This window comes from Bombyx mori, chromosome 17, assembly GCF_030269925.1.
Source record: "Bombyx mori chromosome 17, ASM3026992v2".
Classification (NCBI taxonomy): Eukaryota; Metazoa; Arthropoda; class Insecta; order Lepidoptera; family Bombycidae; genus Bombyx; species Bombyx mori.
Window position 1 is genome coordinate 2,927,400 of NC_085123.1, and position 15,261 is coordinate 2,942,660.

Sequence of the window (15,261 nt, forward strand, 5' to 3'; positions counted from 1 at the left end):
AAACGAGAGTGCGGAACAAGCGATAGAGAGGCACGATCGGGCCAAGCGTTGGCTTGTGACACAATGATCTCTCGTCTCGCATGACGTCAGAGATATCAGTTTGAATAGTTCTGCGACTGATGTTATCACGTAAACTATCTTCCGTAAACCAACTTTACAGACTACCACCACCCCGCCTATTTCTGCCGTGAAGTAGTAATAAGTTTCGGTTTGAAGGGTGGGGCAGCCGTTGTAACTATACTGAGACCTTAGAACTCATAACTCAAGGTGGGTGCCGGCATTTACGTTGTAGATGTCTATGAGCTCCAGTAACCACTTAACATTATGTGGGCTGTGAGCTCATCCACCAAACTATGCCTTAAAAATATAATTAAAAAAAATCGATCAGAGATTTACAGGAAAAATCCACCGAGCAAATACTTACAATGATAAGTCCAGCGTGTCAGTTGTTTAAAATAAAACTTCACAAAGACCCTTCCTGATATCGACTGAAAGCGTTCCCTTGATTACAATTATAGTGAGAATGATTGACACCAGTCTTTTTCTTTCTCCATTCATAACTTTTCATGACAAAACAATTTGAGTTCCCATAACAGGAGTTTGCCTATCTCCTTTAGGCTTAAATTAATTTCAAAATTTAAAATAAATATGAATGTATATATAATAAATTAAAAATGTACGTTTGGTAATCTATATATTAATACGTGAAGCAAAAACTTTGTATCCCTTTTTACGATAATTGCGCAGACGGAGGAGTATGAAATTTTCCACACTTATAGAGAATATAGAGAAGGAGTGCACAATGCTAATATTTTTTTTAAATAATGCATAAAAGATACATTAAATCAATAAAGAAAACATAACACACACTACATACCATGTATTTGACGCACACACGCATGCATACTATTTATTGTCAAACTTTTGTTCTTTACGTCTGTTGTCAAATTGAGAATAGATTAAATACTGTTAGTCTTTATTAATATTTTTTTATTGTGTAGTCTTGGCGAAATTTGTGATTATAGAAGTATAAAATACAATTACAATAGTGTACAAACTTACAATTCCAATTAATTATAGTAGAATTTCGACTACTGCGGGACCTCTAGTAAAATAATTATAAGATAAATAGGTACATCTGACAATAGTACAAGACGCATATTATGTCACCGGTTTAATTAGTTGCATGTCCACTCGTCTCGCACGGTTCAAGTTATTCCCATTAATTTCTCACTAAAATTCAAACATTCAAAAACCCAAACTAGGTGATTTAAATAATTTCTACTGTACAAATATCAAAAGTTAATTTTATTATTCACAGAGTCGGGTTTTAATTTTTTGAAAACCAGTCTGGTTAGTAACTGGCTTTCCCAATACATCGAAACCTGATTGTAGAACTTATAATGTACGATGCTTAGTGTCATTTTAATAAAAACAATCATATATTAAGTCAAGAGATTTATTTTATCACAGAGTATAATATTTAACAAAAAAATTCAAAGTTCGGTGCAGGCCAAAAATCGGACAGCTGTCCTGTAGTACACTTGACTACGACCTCGTGTCTCAAGGCGGGTAGCGGGTGCATGTTGTGATGCCTGTCGGTTCCAGTAACGTATGAACTCACACCAAGAAAGGGTAATTTACGTAAGGGTAAATTACCGTTTCTTGGTTATATATATTCGTTGTGAGTTCATACGCTTTTATTGGCTTTATACGTATTTTAGTATGTAACGTAATATTTGAACATGATTATGACCCCCTTCAAGACGTCGGGTTAACTCGAAATTTGGCATAAATCATAAGGACCGATGACAATTCAATATTTCAAATCAGTTAGTTAGACCTGTTATTTACTTTCGGCAGTCAAAACAACAAATTCTTTTGAGCTCCTTTTATTTCACTTACCAAATTGGAAAGTGTTGTATTTGTGTGAATGTACATTAATGAATAATTTATGATAATACATAATGGTACTTAAACTAAAAAAATATAAATTAATAATAGTTAAAAAAAAAAACAAAAACTTCGGGTGCTTTTTAAGATATTGTCAAAACGATAATCCTTCTACTATTATGTGTCAATAAAATATTTATAACTATTGACACCATGCGCCCCACGCTTTTTATTTCAATAAATTTATTATTTAGTAGGATTTTTATATAAAAGTGTATTTTTTTTTTTTAACTATTATTAATTTAAAATTTTAATTTTAATAATCTTTATTTAGGTTAGGTTAAGATTGCTTCACACGGTGCCCCGTCGCCAGATAATGACGAGGCCTGTGACGTCACTGGTCGCCAGGAGGCTTTCGTCGTAGCTGAAGCTGACCCCGAGCACGGGGGCCGCGTGTCCTGGTCATCCAATACCTTATTTTTTTCTTCCCTAAGCTGATAGCCTTGAGAGGCTATTTCAGTGTAACCTTAAATAGTAGGTGAGCTCACGGGGCTCAAACCTGACAGATCGCAGCCCACACCCAACGCACCGGCATTTATGAGCAAAAAAAAGCACTATGTGAAATCATACAAAGCATAAGTTCCTGTTAACATTTAAGCTTTTCGTTTCCGCTATAATACTATCACCGTACGACAGGTGGCGCGCGAGTGGTCGGTAAATATTCGCGCCATCCGATTTTAGAATTTGGAAGATAAATTATTTGTCGAAATCCGGTTTTTTTGTCTGGGGTTTCCAATTACCACTATTTTTATGTTTTCGATTAGGTACCTATGTATGTACCGCTATTTTTATATATATGTTTTCGGGCAGCAGAAAGAGGGTGAGTGATTTTGCCAAATTTACTAAGATAAAAAAAGCATTAAATAAGTGAATACTTTGATATCTATTAGTTTTATCTATATTGTTTTTTTCCTTACTTTACTATGTGATATTTATGGTTACAGCCGACAATAAAATATTCAATTCGAAAATGATATCGAGGAATGAAAGACTATTTAAACTAACTAACTAAATTAAAGGTGCGTTTTATTTGATATTAGTATCAACAATTCGATGCTTTTAATTGAATTTCAATTAAGTTTACTCCAATCAAATAGCTGAAGGAGTTTTTTTGGTTGTGATATATTTTCCAAACTTTAAACTTTAACTCTCTTGTTGCAAAAGTGTCGCTTTAGCACCAATGAATAGGCTATCGCTTCTCGCTATATTTATTACCTTGGAGCTTATTGACGACCGGCTGCTCGGAGCGTCCCTCGATGTCGAGGAAGTAGACGCAGCAGTCCTCGCTGCCGGAGACCACGCACACGCCGCGCCGGAACGACATGATGGGGCAGAACGTGGAGCGCACGCCGCGCCCGCGGTGAGGCACCTCGAAGCGTTTCTTCAGCACCAGCGCGCCCTCGCGGTCCGCGATTCTATTTGTATGTACTCACTGGTGGTAGGACCTCTTGTGAGTCCGCGCGGGTAGGTATCACCGCCCTGCCTATTTCTGCCGTGAAGCAGTAATGCGTTTCGGTTTGAAGGGTGGTTCAGCCGTTGTAACTGTACTGGGACCTTAGAACTTATATTTCAAGGTGGGTGGCGCATTTACGTTATAGATGTCTATGGGCTCCAGTAATTATTTAACACCAGGTGGGCTGTGAGCTCGTCCACCCATATAAGCAACAAAAAAATTACTGATTCACGGTAGAAATAGACAGGGCGGTGGTACCTACCCGCGCGAACTCACAAGAGGTCCTACCACCAGTGCATGTACTCTCCACAAGCATCATTTGAAAAAGGTCAAGTCATAGCGCTCGGGAAACACCGTGGAAGGGAGCTCATTCCAAAGCCCGATGGTACGTGGAAAAAAATACCTCTGGAAACGCACTGCGGATGAACGCAGTGGCTCCAGGTAGTATGGATAAACTCCGGTGGCGGACGGGGCGATGGTCAAATAGAGATGATGGGATCACCTTAAACAATTCCTCAGAGCACTCTTCATGAAACATCAATACATAGTATAAAACAAAGTCGCTTTCTCTGTCCCTATATCCCTATGTAGTATGTTTAAATCTTTAAAACTACGCAACGGATTTTGATGCTGTTTTTTTTTAATAGATAGAGTGATTGAAGAGGAATATTTAAATGTATAATAACATCCATTAAATAGTGGAGAAATCTATATATATAAAAATGAATTGCTGTTCGTTAGTCTCGCCAAAACTCGAGAACGGCTGGACCTATTTGGCAAATTTTGGTCTTGAGTTATTTGTGGATGTCCAGAGAAGGTTTAAAAGATAAGTATGAAAATGCTCGGAATTAAATAAAAATAACAATTTTGTTTTTCCTTTGATGTGTCCTCCGTCGGACGGATTCCTTTTGTTTGTTTTAAGTTTATTTTATATAAAAGTTTAGGTATTTTATTTATCGATTGAGGCACTACGAAGTCTGCCGGATCAGCTAGTCAATAATAAAATTAAATTACAATTTCCGAAGCGAAGCGAGGGTGGGTCGCTAGTATAGTACAAAATACAGAGAGAAGTGGAGTCCCCCCACAGACCTAGACGTTCCAAAATTCATTTTTCCTTGTGAACCCCAAACTCGAAGGGGCGGGAGTACCTGAACAAGCAGAGAGAGTCGTCGGCCGCACTGACGAGCAGCGCGGGGTGGCGCGCGAGCCAGGGGCTCCAGCTGAGACACGACACGGCGGCCCCCACGCTGCAGCGACGCAACTTGCTCACGGACCCGCCCGCGCCCTCCAGCCGGTAGCTCACGATCACGCCCTGACCGACACACATGGTAAGCAGCGGCTTGGCTCTGCCCCTGGCATTGCTGACGCTATGAGCGACGGTGACCACTTACCATCAGGTGGGCCGTATACTCGTCTGCCTACAAAGGCAATAAAAAAAACCAAACGTAGCGTGTCTCACAACCCGAAGCCTCGATAGATACACAACACTAAAGTCGTCGTGGCATAAAGGATAAGACGTCCGGTGCATTCGTGTTGAGCGATGCACCGGTGTTCGAATCCCGCAGGCGGGTACCAATTTATCTAATGAAATACGTACTCAACAAATGTTCACGATTGACTTCCACGGTGAAGGAATAACATCGTCTAATAAAAACGAAACTCGCAAAATTATAAGTTGCGTAATTACTGGTGGTAGGACCTCTTGTGAGTCCGCGCGGGTAGATACCACCACCCTGCCTATTTCTGCCGTGAAGCAGTAATGCGTTTCGGTTTGAAGGGTGGGACAGCCGTTGTAACTATACTTGAGACCATAGAACTTTTATTTCAAGGTGGGTGGCGCATTTACGTCGTAGATGTCTATGGACTCCAGTAACCACTTAACACCAGGTGGGCTGTGAACTCGTCCACCCATCTAAACAATAAAAAAAAATAGTATTATAAATAACAAACCTCAACTCGATATTTTATTGTACGCTTCAGTAAAACTTCTAATATAAAATAAAAAATAAGTCTGACATAACGAGTTGTTCAAATGTATTATTATTACCTTATCATTCGCCGCCCAGAACATCCTGCCACTGGATTCACAAGCTATGGCGGTCACTCTACCCCCTACGATACTACTTCCACCTAGAACAAACAAAAACAGCAAGAAAACAAATTATACAAAATTATTGGGTGCTGATAGAAGTTCGCCAGGAAGAAGCTCCATAGTTTTCTATGTTCTAGTTTCATTTCGTTACTAAATGATTTTGTATTTTTTCAAGAGTTAAGATTGTTACATACATTCTAATATTGAGTATAAATCAAAACAGTGCATGATCACAACTTGACTGATGAGCCTTTTTATACAAAATTATTAGCTTTAACTTGGGACAAAATTCTTTTTGGTAATATTCATATAATATATTGTTATGCTCGTAAAAGTAGCACCATCTGTCACCAAATAGCAGAAATGGATATCAAAACTAGTCTTATCGAAAACGTTCGCGGCGATGATTTGCAAGCGAAGTAAGTTGTCCCTTGGTAGTAAGATGACACTACAAAACTTGCATACGCCCCGTCATGACCTATGCAAGTGTAGTGTTCGCTCACGCGGCCCGCACTAATTTGGAACCCCTTCAAATAATTCAATCCCGTTTTTGCAGGATAGCCGTCGGAGCACCGTGGTTCATGAGAAACATGGATCTCCATGATGATCTGGAGCTTGACTCCATCAGTAAGTATCTTCAGTCAGCACAATGTGCCACTTTGAGAAGGCGGCACGACATGAAAACCGTCTCTTCGTGGCCGCTGGAAACTACATACCCGATCCTGCGGATCGAATGGTAAACAGTCGACGTCGCCCTAAACACGTCATTTCGAATCCTGCCGATCCACTAATGGTGCGTTTAGTTTCCTCAAGCACCGGTCACCATTCAGGCTTTGGCGAGTAAACTAACCCACATACACAGCCCACTGAGTTTCTCGCTGGATCTTTTCAGCGGGTCGCGTTTCCGATCCGGTGGCTGATTCTGCGAAGCACTGCTCTTGCTAGGATTAGTGTTAGTAATGTCCTCAGGTTAAAGCCTCGTGATAGATAAAAAAGGCGTGTAACGCCATCTCTTTTCAAATATCGAAAACGTATATCGAAACGGCTTGTACTATCGGAAAAGTTCTCGAAAATTGTAGGCATGTCGTTTTGACTGTAAAAGCGACGCAGAGATGAGACCAAAGCAGGGCCAATAACTATGCTAGTAACCTACATGATGTAACCTAGTGAACCGACTACAGCGGCAGACGGCATCGATACCTCCAAAAGGGGCTATCGTCTGAAATAATTACTCCGGAACCCTGTAAGACCAAACTATTAAGAAAGCATTTAGGAATCAGTTCTACTCGAAGTGAAACAGCGTTGGGAACATTCTAAGCTTTTTTTTTTTTTCCCTACCTATGCTGATAGCCTTGAGAGGCTATTTCAGCGTACCCTAGCTTGTGTAGGTGAGCTCGCGGGGCTCAAACCGGAGAATTGCTAACACCGCCCTAGCAAGAGCAGTGCTTCGCAGAATCTAAATCCGGATCGGAAGCGCGACCCACTGAGAAGATCCGGCGAGAAACTCAGTGGGCTGACAACATTCTAAGCAAAGTGGAAGAAGTCAACTGCGAATTATGAAGTATAAGTTTTGTCATAACTAAATAGAGTTTGAAGTTATACTTTAATGAAAGATATTATTTATCCCGCTTCCTAGAGTGTAATAATATTTTAATGACATGTTCTAAAAACTCACCCCTCGGATATATTCCAGTAGAAATGTTCAATACTTCGACCATGCCCTTAGCGTTGCCCGCCTGAATGTGGATAGTCAAGGAAACTTATTCGGTCAACGCAGATTTCACACACCAGATATAAGATTATGCTTAAATTACACAAAATACTTTTTGAGGTTATGTAAGCACGTGTTAAGAACATATGTTTAGGAGTTTAGTACTTATCACGACTTTTTTTATTGCTTATATGGGTGGACGAACTCACAGCCCAACTGGTGTTAAGTGGTTACTGGAGCTCATAGATATCTACAAAGTAAATGCCGCCAACTACGTTGAGATATCAGTTCTAAGGTCTCAGTATAATTACAAAGGCTGCCCCACCCTTCAAACCGAAACGCATTACTGCTTCACGGCAGAAATAGGCAGGGTGGTGGTACCTACCCGCGTTGACTCACAAGACGTCCTACCACTAGTAATTACGCAAATTATAATTTTACGGGTTTGATTTTTACTACACGATGTTATTCCTTCACCGTGGAAGTCAATCGTGAACATTTATTAAGTACGTATTTCATTAGAAAAATTGGTACTTGGTAGCGGGATTCGAACACCGGTGCATCGCTACATACGAATACACCGGACGTATTATCCTTTAGGCCACGACGACGACAGCATAATCACATCACTATATCAAGGGTCGCCGCAGGGGGGATACCGCAGCAGGGCCACCTTGCTTTTTTTTCTGGTTTCGGGACGGGTTCGGCGAGAACGATGACCGGTGCTTGAGGTACCTAAAAGCACCGTTAGTGGATCGCGAGGATCCGATATGACGTGTTTGGGGCGACGTCGACTGCTTTCCATTCTGTCCGCAGGATAGCGAATGGGGCCACCTTGCACACGACCGGCGCGGCATCTCGGACGTTACAAGGATACAATGACCATGTTGTTGTTGGCGGGCTGGAAGACGCAGCAGAGCAGAGGCGCGGCCAGCTGGTCGAGCACCTCGCGCAGCTTGCGGCGCCGCCCCGCGTCCCACAGACACAGCGCGCCGTCCAGCCCGCACGTCACCAGCAGCTCGTTAGACGCCGACCAGTCGCACCCTGTCCCACACGCCGCCACAACCCTTATGTCTCCTCACAGTTTATGTCATATCATTCCGAATAGTACAGGCACTTCCGACCTTAGAACTTATATCTCAAGGTGGGTGGCACATGTACGTTGTAGATGTCTATGGGCTCCAGTAACCACTTAACACCAGGTGGCAGTGTAAAAGTAAATTCTAACCTCATTATCTCCATACTAGCTATGATAAGGTCAGCCACTTTTGCGCTGACTGGCTCAATTTTTTTTATTTTTGGAGTTTACTCCTTTAGAATCGATTTACATATATAGGCCCGGGGTATGAAAATTATGGGGACCAAAATCGTACTAGCATGTCACACGAAATGCGTTATGCGCCTGATTGCGCATGTCACACGAAATGCGTTATCGCAGGTGACGCCGGGCTGCTGCGCCGGCAGTCCGCCACAAAGCCTCGTACTGATCGCGCGTTTCTCTCATTATTGTATTTTCATATATTTGTTAGTCGTTTGTTTTGTGTCTCGTTAATTTGTTAATAATCTGTAGTGTATCGTGTTGTCGTAATATAGAACTATTTCTCGTATTGTTTCGTTTAATTTTTTATATCCAGTAAACTCCAGTCGTGCGTCGGAGCGGACACACACACTTTTTTTATTTATTGCTTAGGTGGGTGGACGAGCTCACAGCCCATCTGGTGTTAAGTGGTTACTGGAGCCCATAGACATCTACAATGTAAATGCGCCACTCACCTTGAGATATAAGTTCTAAGGTTTCAGTATAGTTACAACGGCTACCGCACCCTTCAAACCGAAACGCATTACTGCTTCACGGCAGAAATAGGCAGGGCGGTGGTACCTACCCGTGCGGACTCACGAGAGGTCCTACCACCAGTAATTACGCAAATTATAATTTTGCGGGTTTCACCGAGTGAACATTTGTTATCCCATGGTTCCTTCATTACCAGTGACGGCTTTGGTGTGTCCATCGAGAATGACGCTGACGCGCGGCGGCGTCGCTGTGACGTCACATATGGACACGGTCCCATCGTCTGAAGCGCAACACAGCTTCGAGCGGTCGTTGTTCGCGAACTTCACGACACTCACTTGTTCTGTGTGCTGAAAGTTATCAAGCGGCTTGTACAATTAACCCTCTTTATTGGGACGTCGATTTTGTACGTTCAAATCAAGGATGTGTTAAGCGACTGTCTGAGGAAGGTAGGTTGCAATAAGTCAATGTGAGCCGATACATGTGGATGCCACCAATCTCCCTATAACCTTAACGGTCGACAGGAGCTTGGTTCTGCCCCTATCAGGTGGACCGAATGCTCGTCTGCCTACACGGGCAATAAAAAATATAAAAAATAATGCATGCGTTCTGATCCAAGGGTAAGGAGCTATTATACAGCAGAATTGAGTATTTAATCTCTAGTAATTAATGAACCACCTATCGCCAGGTGGGTCTCGACTTATCCACCGAAATAGCGTGATAAGAAAGGTCATGATAAACAACAGTAGTCAAGAGAGTGCACAGAGCAGGATTAGAAAGACTAAACTTGGACTTCTAACTATAATTTAAAATAAAAAACAGCAATATTCATACCTACAATGTTTTCATGCAATTAAACGAGTCACAATTCTGTGTATCTGTCTATTTAGTAATGGGAGAAGTTCAATCGGAGATTTACCTTTTACAGTCATAGAAACATTCCTTCATCAAATTGGGAATTAATATAATTTTTTTTAAAGGGCAATAAAGATTATTAAGTGGGAACGTCATCCTAATTGTGGATGTGCCAAATTCACATTTAATGAAATTGAATATAGTAGCATCATCAATTATATTCTTTATTTTTTCAAGCCACCCTCACCAGCAGAGTTACTAAGCCTTACTTACCAGTTTAGTTATTTCTGTATGGCTATTTAAAATTAAATATTCTTGCTGTTCAGTTTAACTAAATTTTTAAATATATAAAAATGACTCGGTAATCTTGGTTGGACCAATCTACTTGCAATTTAAAAACAATAAAAACCTGGTCAAATATGTGATGTACTCCTGTAAAGGCATAGTTCTCTGATATTGTCATGTCATTCTTCCTTTTTGTAGGAGACTCTTCAACAGATATGTTGACCTGTTGAATAAATAAATAATTCACATCAAAAGTAGAGAATTAACTACAGCATGTCTAGTCATCACAATTAATTTGATGTGTGTAGTGTATTAATGAGGATGTTTGTCCTCCTTTCCATAAAAAGGACTACTAAGTGTGGTTTATATATAAACAATACACAGTGAACTGACATGTTACACAACCGTAATTCACTAAATAAAACATAACAATGTGAATTAAAATGACATCAGTTTTTGGTGTTCAGATTAACCATAATTTAAGACATTTTAAGGTCATGACATTTTCACACATTCTCAATTTATTTCTGTATTTGTTGTAAGTATTGTCTTTAAAAAAAATTTGCTTATGAAATAAAAAAAGCTGGAAAAATATTGCTTAGCCGACATGGAACTTACTTTACTGCTGGATCTTTGTCTAGAAGATGAAGAACTGATTGAGATGTTGTCTTGGACTCCGTAACGACGCTGCAGTAACTGACTCCGCACATTCAAGTATTTCTTAATTGTGTCAATATCCTAGATCATGTATCTTAGTTAGTTTATCATAGTGCTAGGGAATTATTGGTAATTATTTAAATTTTGAGACTTTTTGTTATTGAATTATATGATTATTAAATACTCTAGACCTTTTTTTATTGCTTAAATGGGTGGTAGAGCTCATGGCCCCTGGTTTTAAGTGATTTCTGGAGCCCATTTACAACTACAATGTAAATGCCGTCACCTATCTGAGACGAGAGTACTAAGGTCTCCGTTTTACAGCACAATGGCTGCCCCACCCTTCAAACCCAAACGCATTACTGCTTCACAGCAGAAATAGGCAGGGTAGTGGTGCCTGTGGACTCACAAGACCACCAGTAAACAGGTTGTTTGAGATTTGTCTTTTCATAATGATAATCTTGTATGAATATATGGCTCTTTTTAAATATTATTGAGCGGTTTTTGATTTTCTAGTATAGGATTTAAAATCAGGATCTACCTTAAACTTGGCATTTTCTCTAAGAAGTTGACTTCGTCTGCGTATGTACAGGATTTCTGTTAATAAATATCACAATGAAACATTTACATATTTTCATTTTGAGTTTTCATTTTCCCTGTTGCTTGTATATAATGTGATAGCTAATATCAAGGATGATAATTAAAGCTATTAGCTATTACCTTTTATTTAGAAAAGAAAACAGAAAAAAAAAACTTTAATCCTTTGTAATGAAATCTATCAGAATTATCTTTCCTTTTCCAAAATAGAGAAAACAAACGAACGCAAAACTAAACAACTTTATGTAGGTAAATAGTGAAAAGTCGTGTGTAGATGTTAATTTTAACGTACTAAAGTTAGGATTGTTTGGTGCTCTGTAAGCATTAAATCGGGCATCTAAAGCGAAGATCTGCTGCTGAAATGCAGCCGCCATATCTCATAGAATGTTTTACAACTATACCACTATTTCTTTTAATGTTTTTTTAGTAAAACGTACACACTATGTCAAGCATAAAAATAAACAAAACATTGACATTTCTGACAGCCATTTGACATTTGATATTTCGATTTTTCGTGAAACTGTCAAGTATCAAATTTTTTTAAGGGATTTTGTGACCTGGTTACTAAGACATTTAAGTCTAGTCTTATATTAATTTTTATTTTTATTTTTATGAAAAATGATAAAATGGAGTGAAATGAAATGAAATGAAAATGATATATTTGAGACATTAATCAACTGGGATGAAATTAAATGAAATAAAATGATATGGGATGAAATATAATCTCAATAAAATGATGATCATTTACTGAGATGTTTTCAGTGGACTTTTTGAAGAATCCCGAGAAGTTACGTCCAGCGGCTTTGTTTCATTTTCCTACATTTGTGCACTTTCACAGATATTAAACAGTTAATAAACCAACGTTAATACACATTTTAACCTGAAGAAACACTAAATAGACAAAATAAAACAAATCACACAACTTCACTCCTCGCGTTCCCGCCAAAAAGTATCAAGTATCAAAAGTAAAGGAAACGATGATACAACGCATTAGGTAGCATTCGGAAACAGCGAAGGCTCAATCAATACAGCCAGTTCGGCTGATTAAATTAAGACATGACTTTTTCCAGAATTTGATTCATTCGTGTCAGATGAATCCAAGACGGTCGTGTCGGATTATTAACATAATTTCGATCATGACAACACTCCAATAAGAAATAAAGTGTAACAGCGATGCAGAAAAGAGTGGTGAAAAGAGTTGTTCTTTATTAATAAAAGTTTTTATATCGTACGTAAAATATTTTTTTATGCAGGTAAATTTGATACTGCATTGCATTCCTTTATCGAAATCAATTAAAGACTAAGTTCATTTTATTGATTGTAGTAGTTTTAAAAAAGGGTTCTCTTCTTTGAAGCTTTTCTGAATATTCAGCCTTCTTGACTTTTGTGTTTCTACATTCTTTTGACTGGTGGCAAAATTAGTTACATTTGAAACCTTTCATTCCGTGCTGAAATTAGTTTGCAAGTCCCAGTGCTACTCAAAGTCTGCGGTGAATCGAGACTGAGCTTGAATGCTGCGTCGGTACGCTGAGTAGTCCATGTATGCAGAGCTGCCACGCCGGAGATGTGTGCACCCAAGCGTTGATGATCCAGTCGTGGGCTGCGATAAGCTGTGGTGGCGTGATGAGGCAGCGAAGGTGCGTGCCGTAGGACCCCGAAGCGCGGTGAGTTGGCTGCGATGGACCTGTTGAGGCTTCGATGCTGGCTTGCTGTGGGACGACTGTTGATGACTGTTGGGTTTACGACGAAAGGAAAATCTTCCACCGAGCGCATGATATTGCTCGGTAAACCGATGGTCCGATTTATTTATACCTGTTCTGGTAGCCTGAAGGGGTTGTTCTAGATTCGCCGAGCGAGTAGGTGAGTTCACGGGGCTCAAACCTGACAACGTTGCTAAGACGAACCCTGGCAAGAGCCGAGCTTCGCAGAATCTACCACCGGATTAGAAACGTGACCCACTGAGAAGATCCGCCGAGAACCTCAGTGGTCTGTGTCTGTGGGTTAATTTACTCGCCGAGCCCTTCGTCGCAAGCAACGGGTTCGACGAGAACGATGACCGGTGCTTAAGGTACCTTAAAGCACCGTTAGTGGATCGAGATGATCCGAAATGACGTGTTTTAGGCGACGTCGACTGCTTTCCTTTCGGTCCGCAGGATCGGGAGGATGGTCCGAATGTTGTTGTTCATCATCATCATCATCATCAACAGCCCATAGTCGTCCACTGCTGGACATAGGCCTCTCCCAATCTACACCACTGAGCCCGGTCTGCAGCTCTCCTCATCCACTTCTTGCCGGCCACCGTGCGGAGGTCATCGCACCATCTAGCCAGGAGGCGTCCAACGTTACGTCTTCCGCCGCACGGTCTCCACTCGAGAACCCGTCTGCTCCAGCGATCGTTAGTCCTACGGCATATATGGCCAGCCCACTGCCGCTTCAGCTTGCTGACTCTTTGAGCTACGTCGATAGCTTTAGTTCTCTGTCGAATAATCTCATTCCGGATTTTATCCTTCAGAGAAACTCCGAGCATGGCTCTTTCCATGGCTCGCTGAGCGACTTTGAGCTCACGGACCAACCGTACTGTGAGTGTCCACGTTTCGGCTCCGTAAGTCATTACCGGTAGGACGCACTGGTTAAAAACTTTCGTTTTCAGGCACTGTGGTATGTGCGATGAAAAGACTCCAGGCAGTTTGCCGAACGCCGCCCAGCCCAGTTGGATCCTTCTCTTGACTTCCCTCTCCAAGCTGTTTACCCCATAGATTAAACACTTAATATATTCGAGAGTTTACCCATCTGCAGCGTCTGCCCGAGGTATAAATATTCATTTATAATGTTGTTTGTAACTTGTATATAAGCGAGGCTTATCTTGAAAATGTCGTAAGCCAGATTCAGGTATCTGTCATGTATCTTGTGTTGTACGATGCCTACCGGCCACAAAATCTTTCAAAAATCATTCCTTACCTATTTCCTACCTTTATTAGGATTAAAGCAGACTCACAGCTTGCACCTTTAGTTTTATTTCACGATGTTTTCCTTCATCGTAGAATTGGTTCGGAAACAAGGGTTGGCTTTCAGAAATTCAGACAGCCCCAATCTAAGTCGTCTAACGCATCACATTTCACAGGGCGTCTTAACCGCAGCTCCGAGGTATTTCGAATACAAAAATATGTTTTGTATAAAACCATGAACAAAATTATGATCACAATATTAACGGTAAAAAGGGCATTTATGCCACCACATCAGACCCTGAATCTTCGTAAAACAAACGAAAAGCATCAAATAGAAAACAAAATCAGAAAAGCACCGAAATAACCTAACTATTATAATTAATAAAGCGGAACATTGTAGAGTTATTTAAATTCATTCAGAGTCTTAGAAAAAAATCCCGACCGGTTTCAAGAGCATAAACATACAATTAAAGACCGCTTAATGTTTTAAAAGGTACTATATCATTCAGACGCGTACGAACGAAGCGGCGCGCTCGCCGCGAGGCCAGACATTTCCCGGAATCCTTATTTCCGATTCCGAAATACACGACGCGTTGATACTAGGAAATCTGTACTGGGCGTTATTCTGGTGCGATGCCGTGTAATGCAAGAAACCCGTGGCACTAGCGAGCTGCCTCGGCCATCCGTTATAAATACAGAATGCGGTGGCGGGCTTGAAAGTCCGGTGACCCAACAAAAAACTTATTTCCATTCCTTCCTTTCTTGTCTATGCAAATTCTTTCGTCAAATGCCGGTAATGCTATTATCTCGAAGAGCTCCCCCCGCTACCACGGTATTTTATTCATACTGCATTTCCAGCGGCATTTTTTGCTGTATTTTAATATCAATTTCAATTGGCGGGAACTTGACAACCAACGTTGCCGA

General features: G+C 40.6%; 1 protein-coding gene across 1 annotated transcript; it reads right to left on the minus strand.

Annotated features, from left to right (window-relative positions):
• Positions 1-1,443: 1,443 nt before the first annotated feature.
• On the minus strand, positions 1,444-11,893 carry LOC101744345 (WD repeat-containing protein 13). Its single transcript, XM_004921921.5, has 11 exons — positions 11,685-11,893; positions 11,337-11,392; positions 10,757-10,876; positions 10,263-10,361; positions 9,195-9,348; positions 8,087-8,253; positions 7,174-7,234; positions 5,454-5,536; positions 4,555-4,718; positions 3,169-3,368; positions 1,444-2,351 (listed from the first exon to the last, which is right to left on the minus strand). Exons 1-11 carry the CDS (start codon positions 11,764-11,766, stop codon positions 2,245-2,247), a joined length of 1,293 nt encoding a protein of 430 aa, XP_004921978.2. The 5' UTR covers positions 11,767-11,893; the 3' UTR covers positions 1,444-2,244.
• Positions 11,894-15,261: the final 3,368 nt, after the last annotated feature.

What these genes read in the sequence shown, in the direction of transcription:
- LOC101744345 (XM_004921921.5), bottom strand. Translation starts at nt 11,766, where the DNA reads ATGGCGGCTGCATTTCAGCAGCAGATCTTCGCTTTAGATGCCCGATTT. An exon ending in TACTGGAATATATCCGAGGG is followed by an intron (nt 5,537 to 7,173) that starts GTGAGTTTTTAG and finishes TGTTTGTTCTAG; the next exon opens with GTGGAAGTAGTATCGTAGGG. An exon ending in TCTGGGCGGCGAATGATAAG is followed by an intron (nt 4,719 to 5,453) that starts GTAATAATAATA and finishes TGTGTCGGTCAG; the next exon opens with GGCGTGATCGTGAGCTACCG.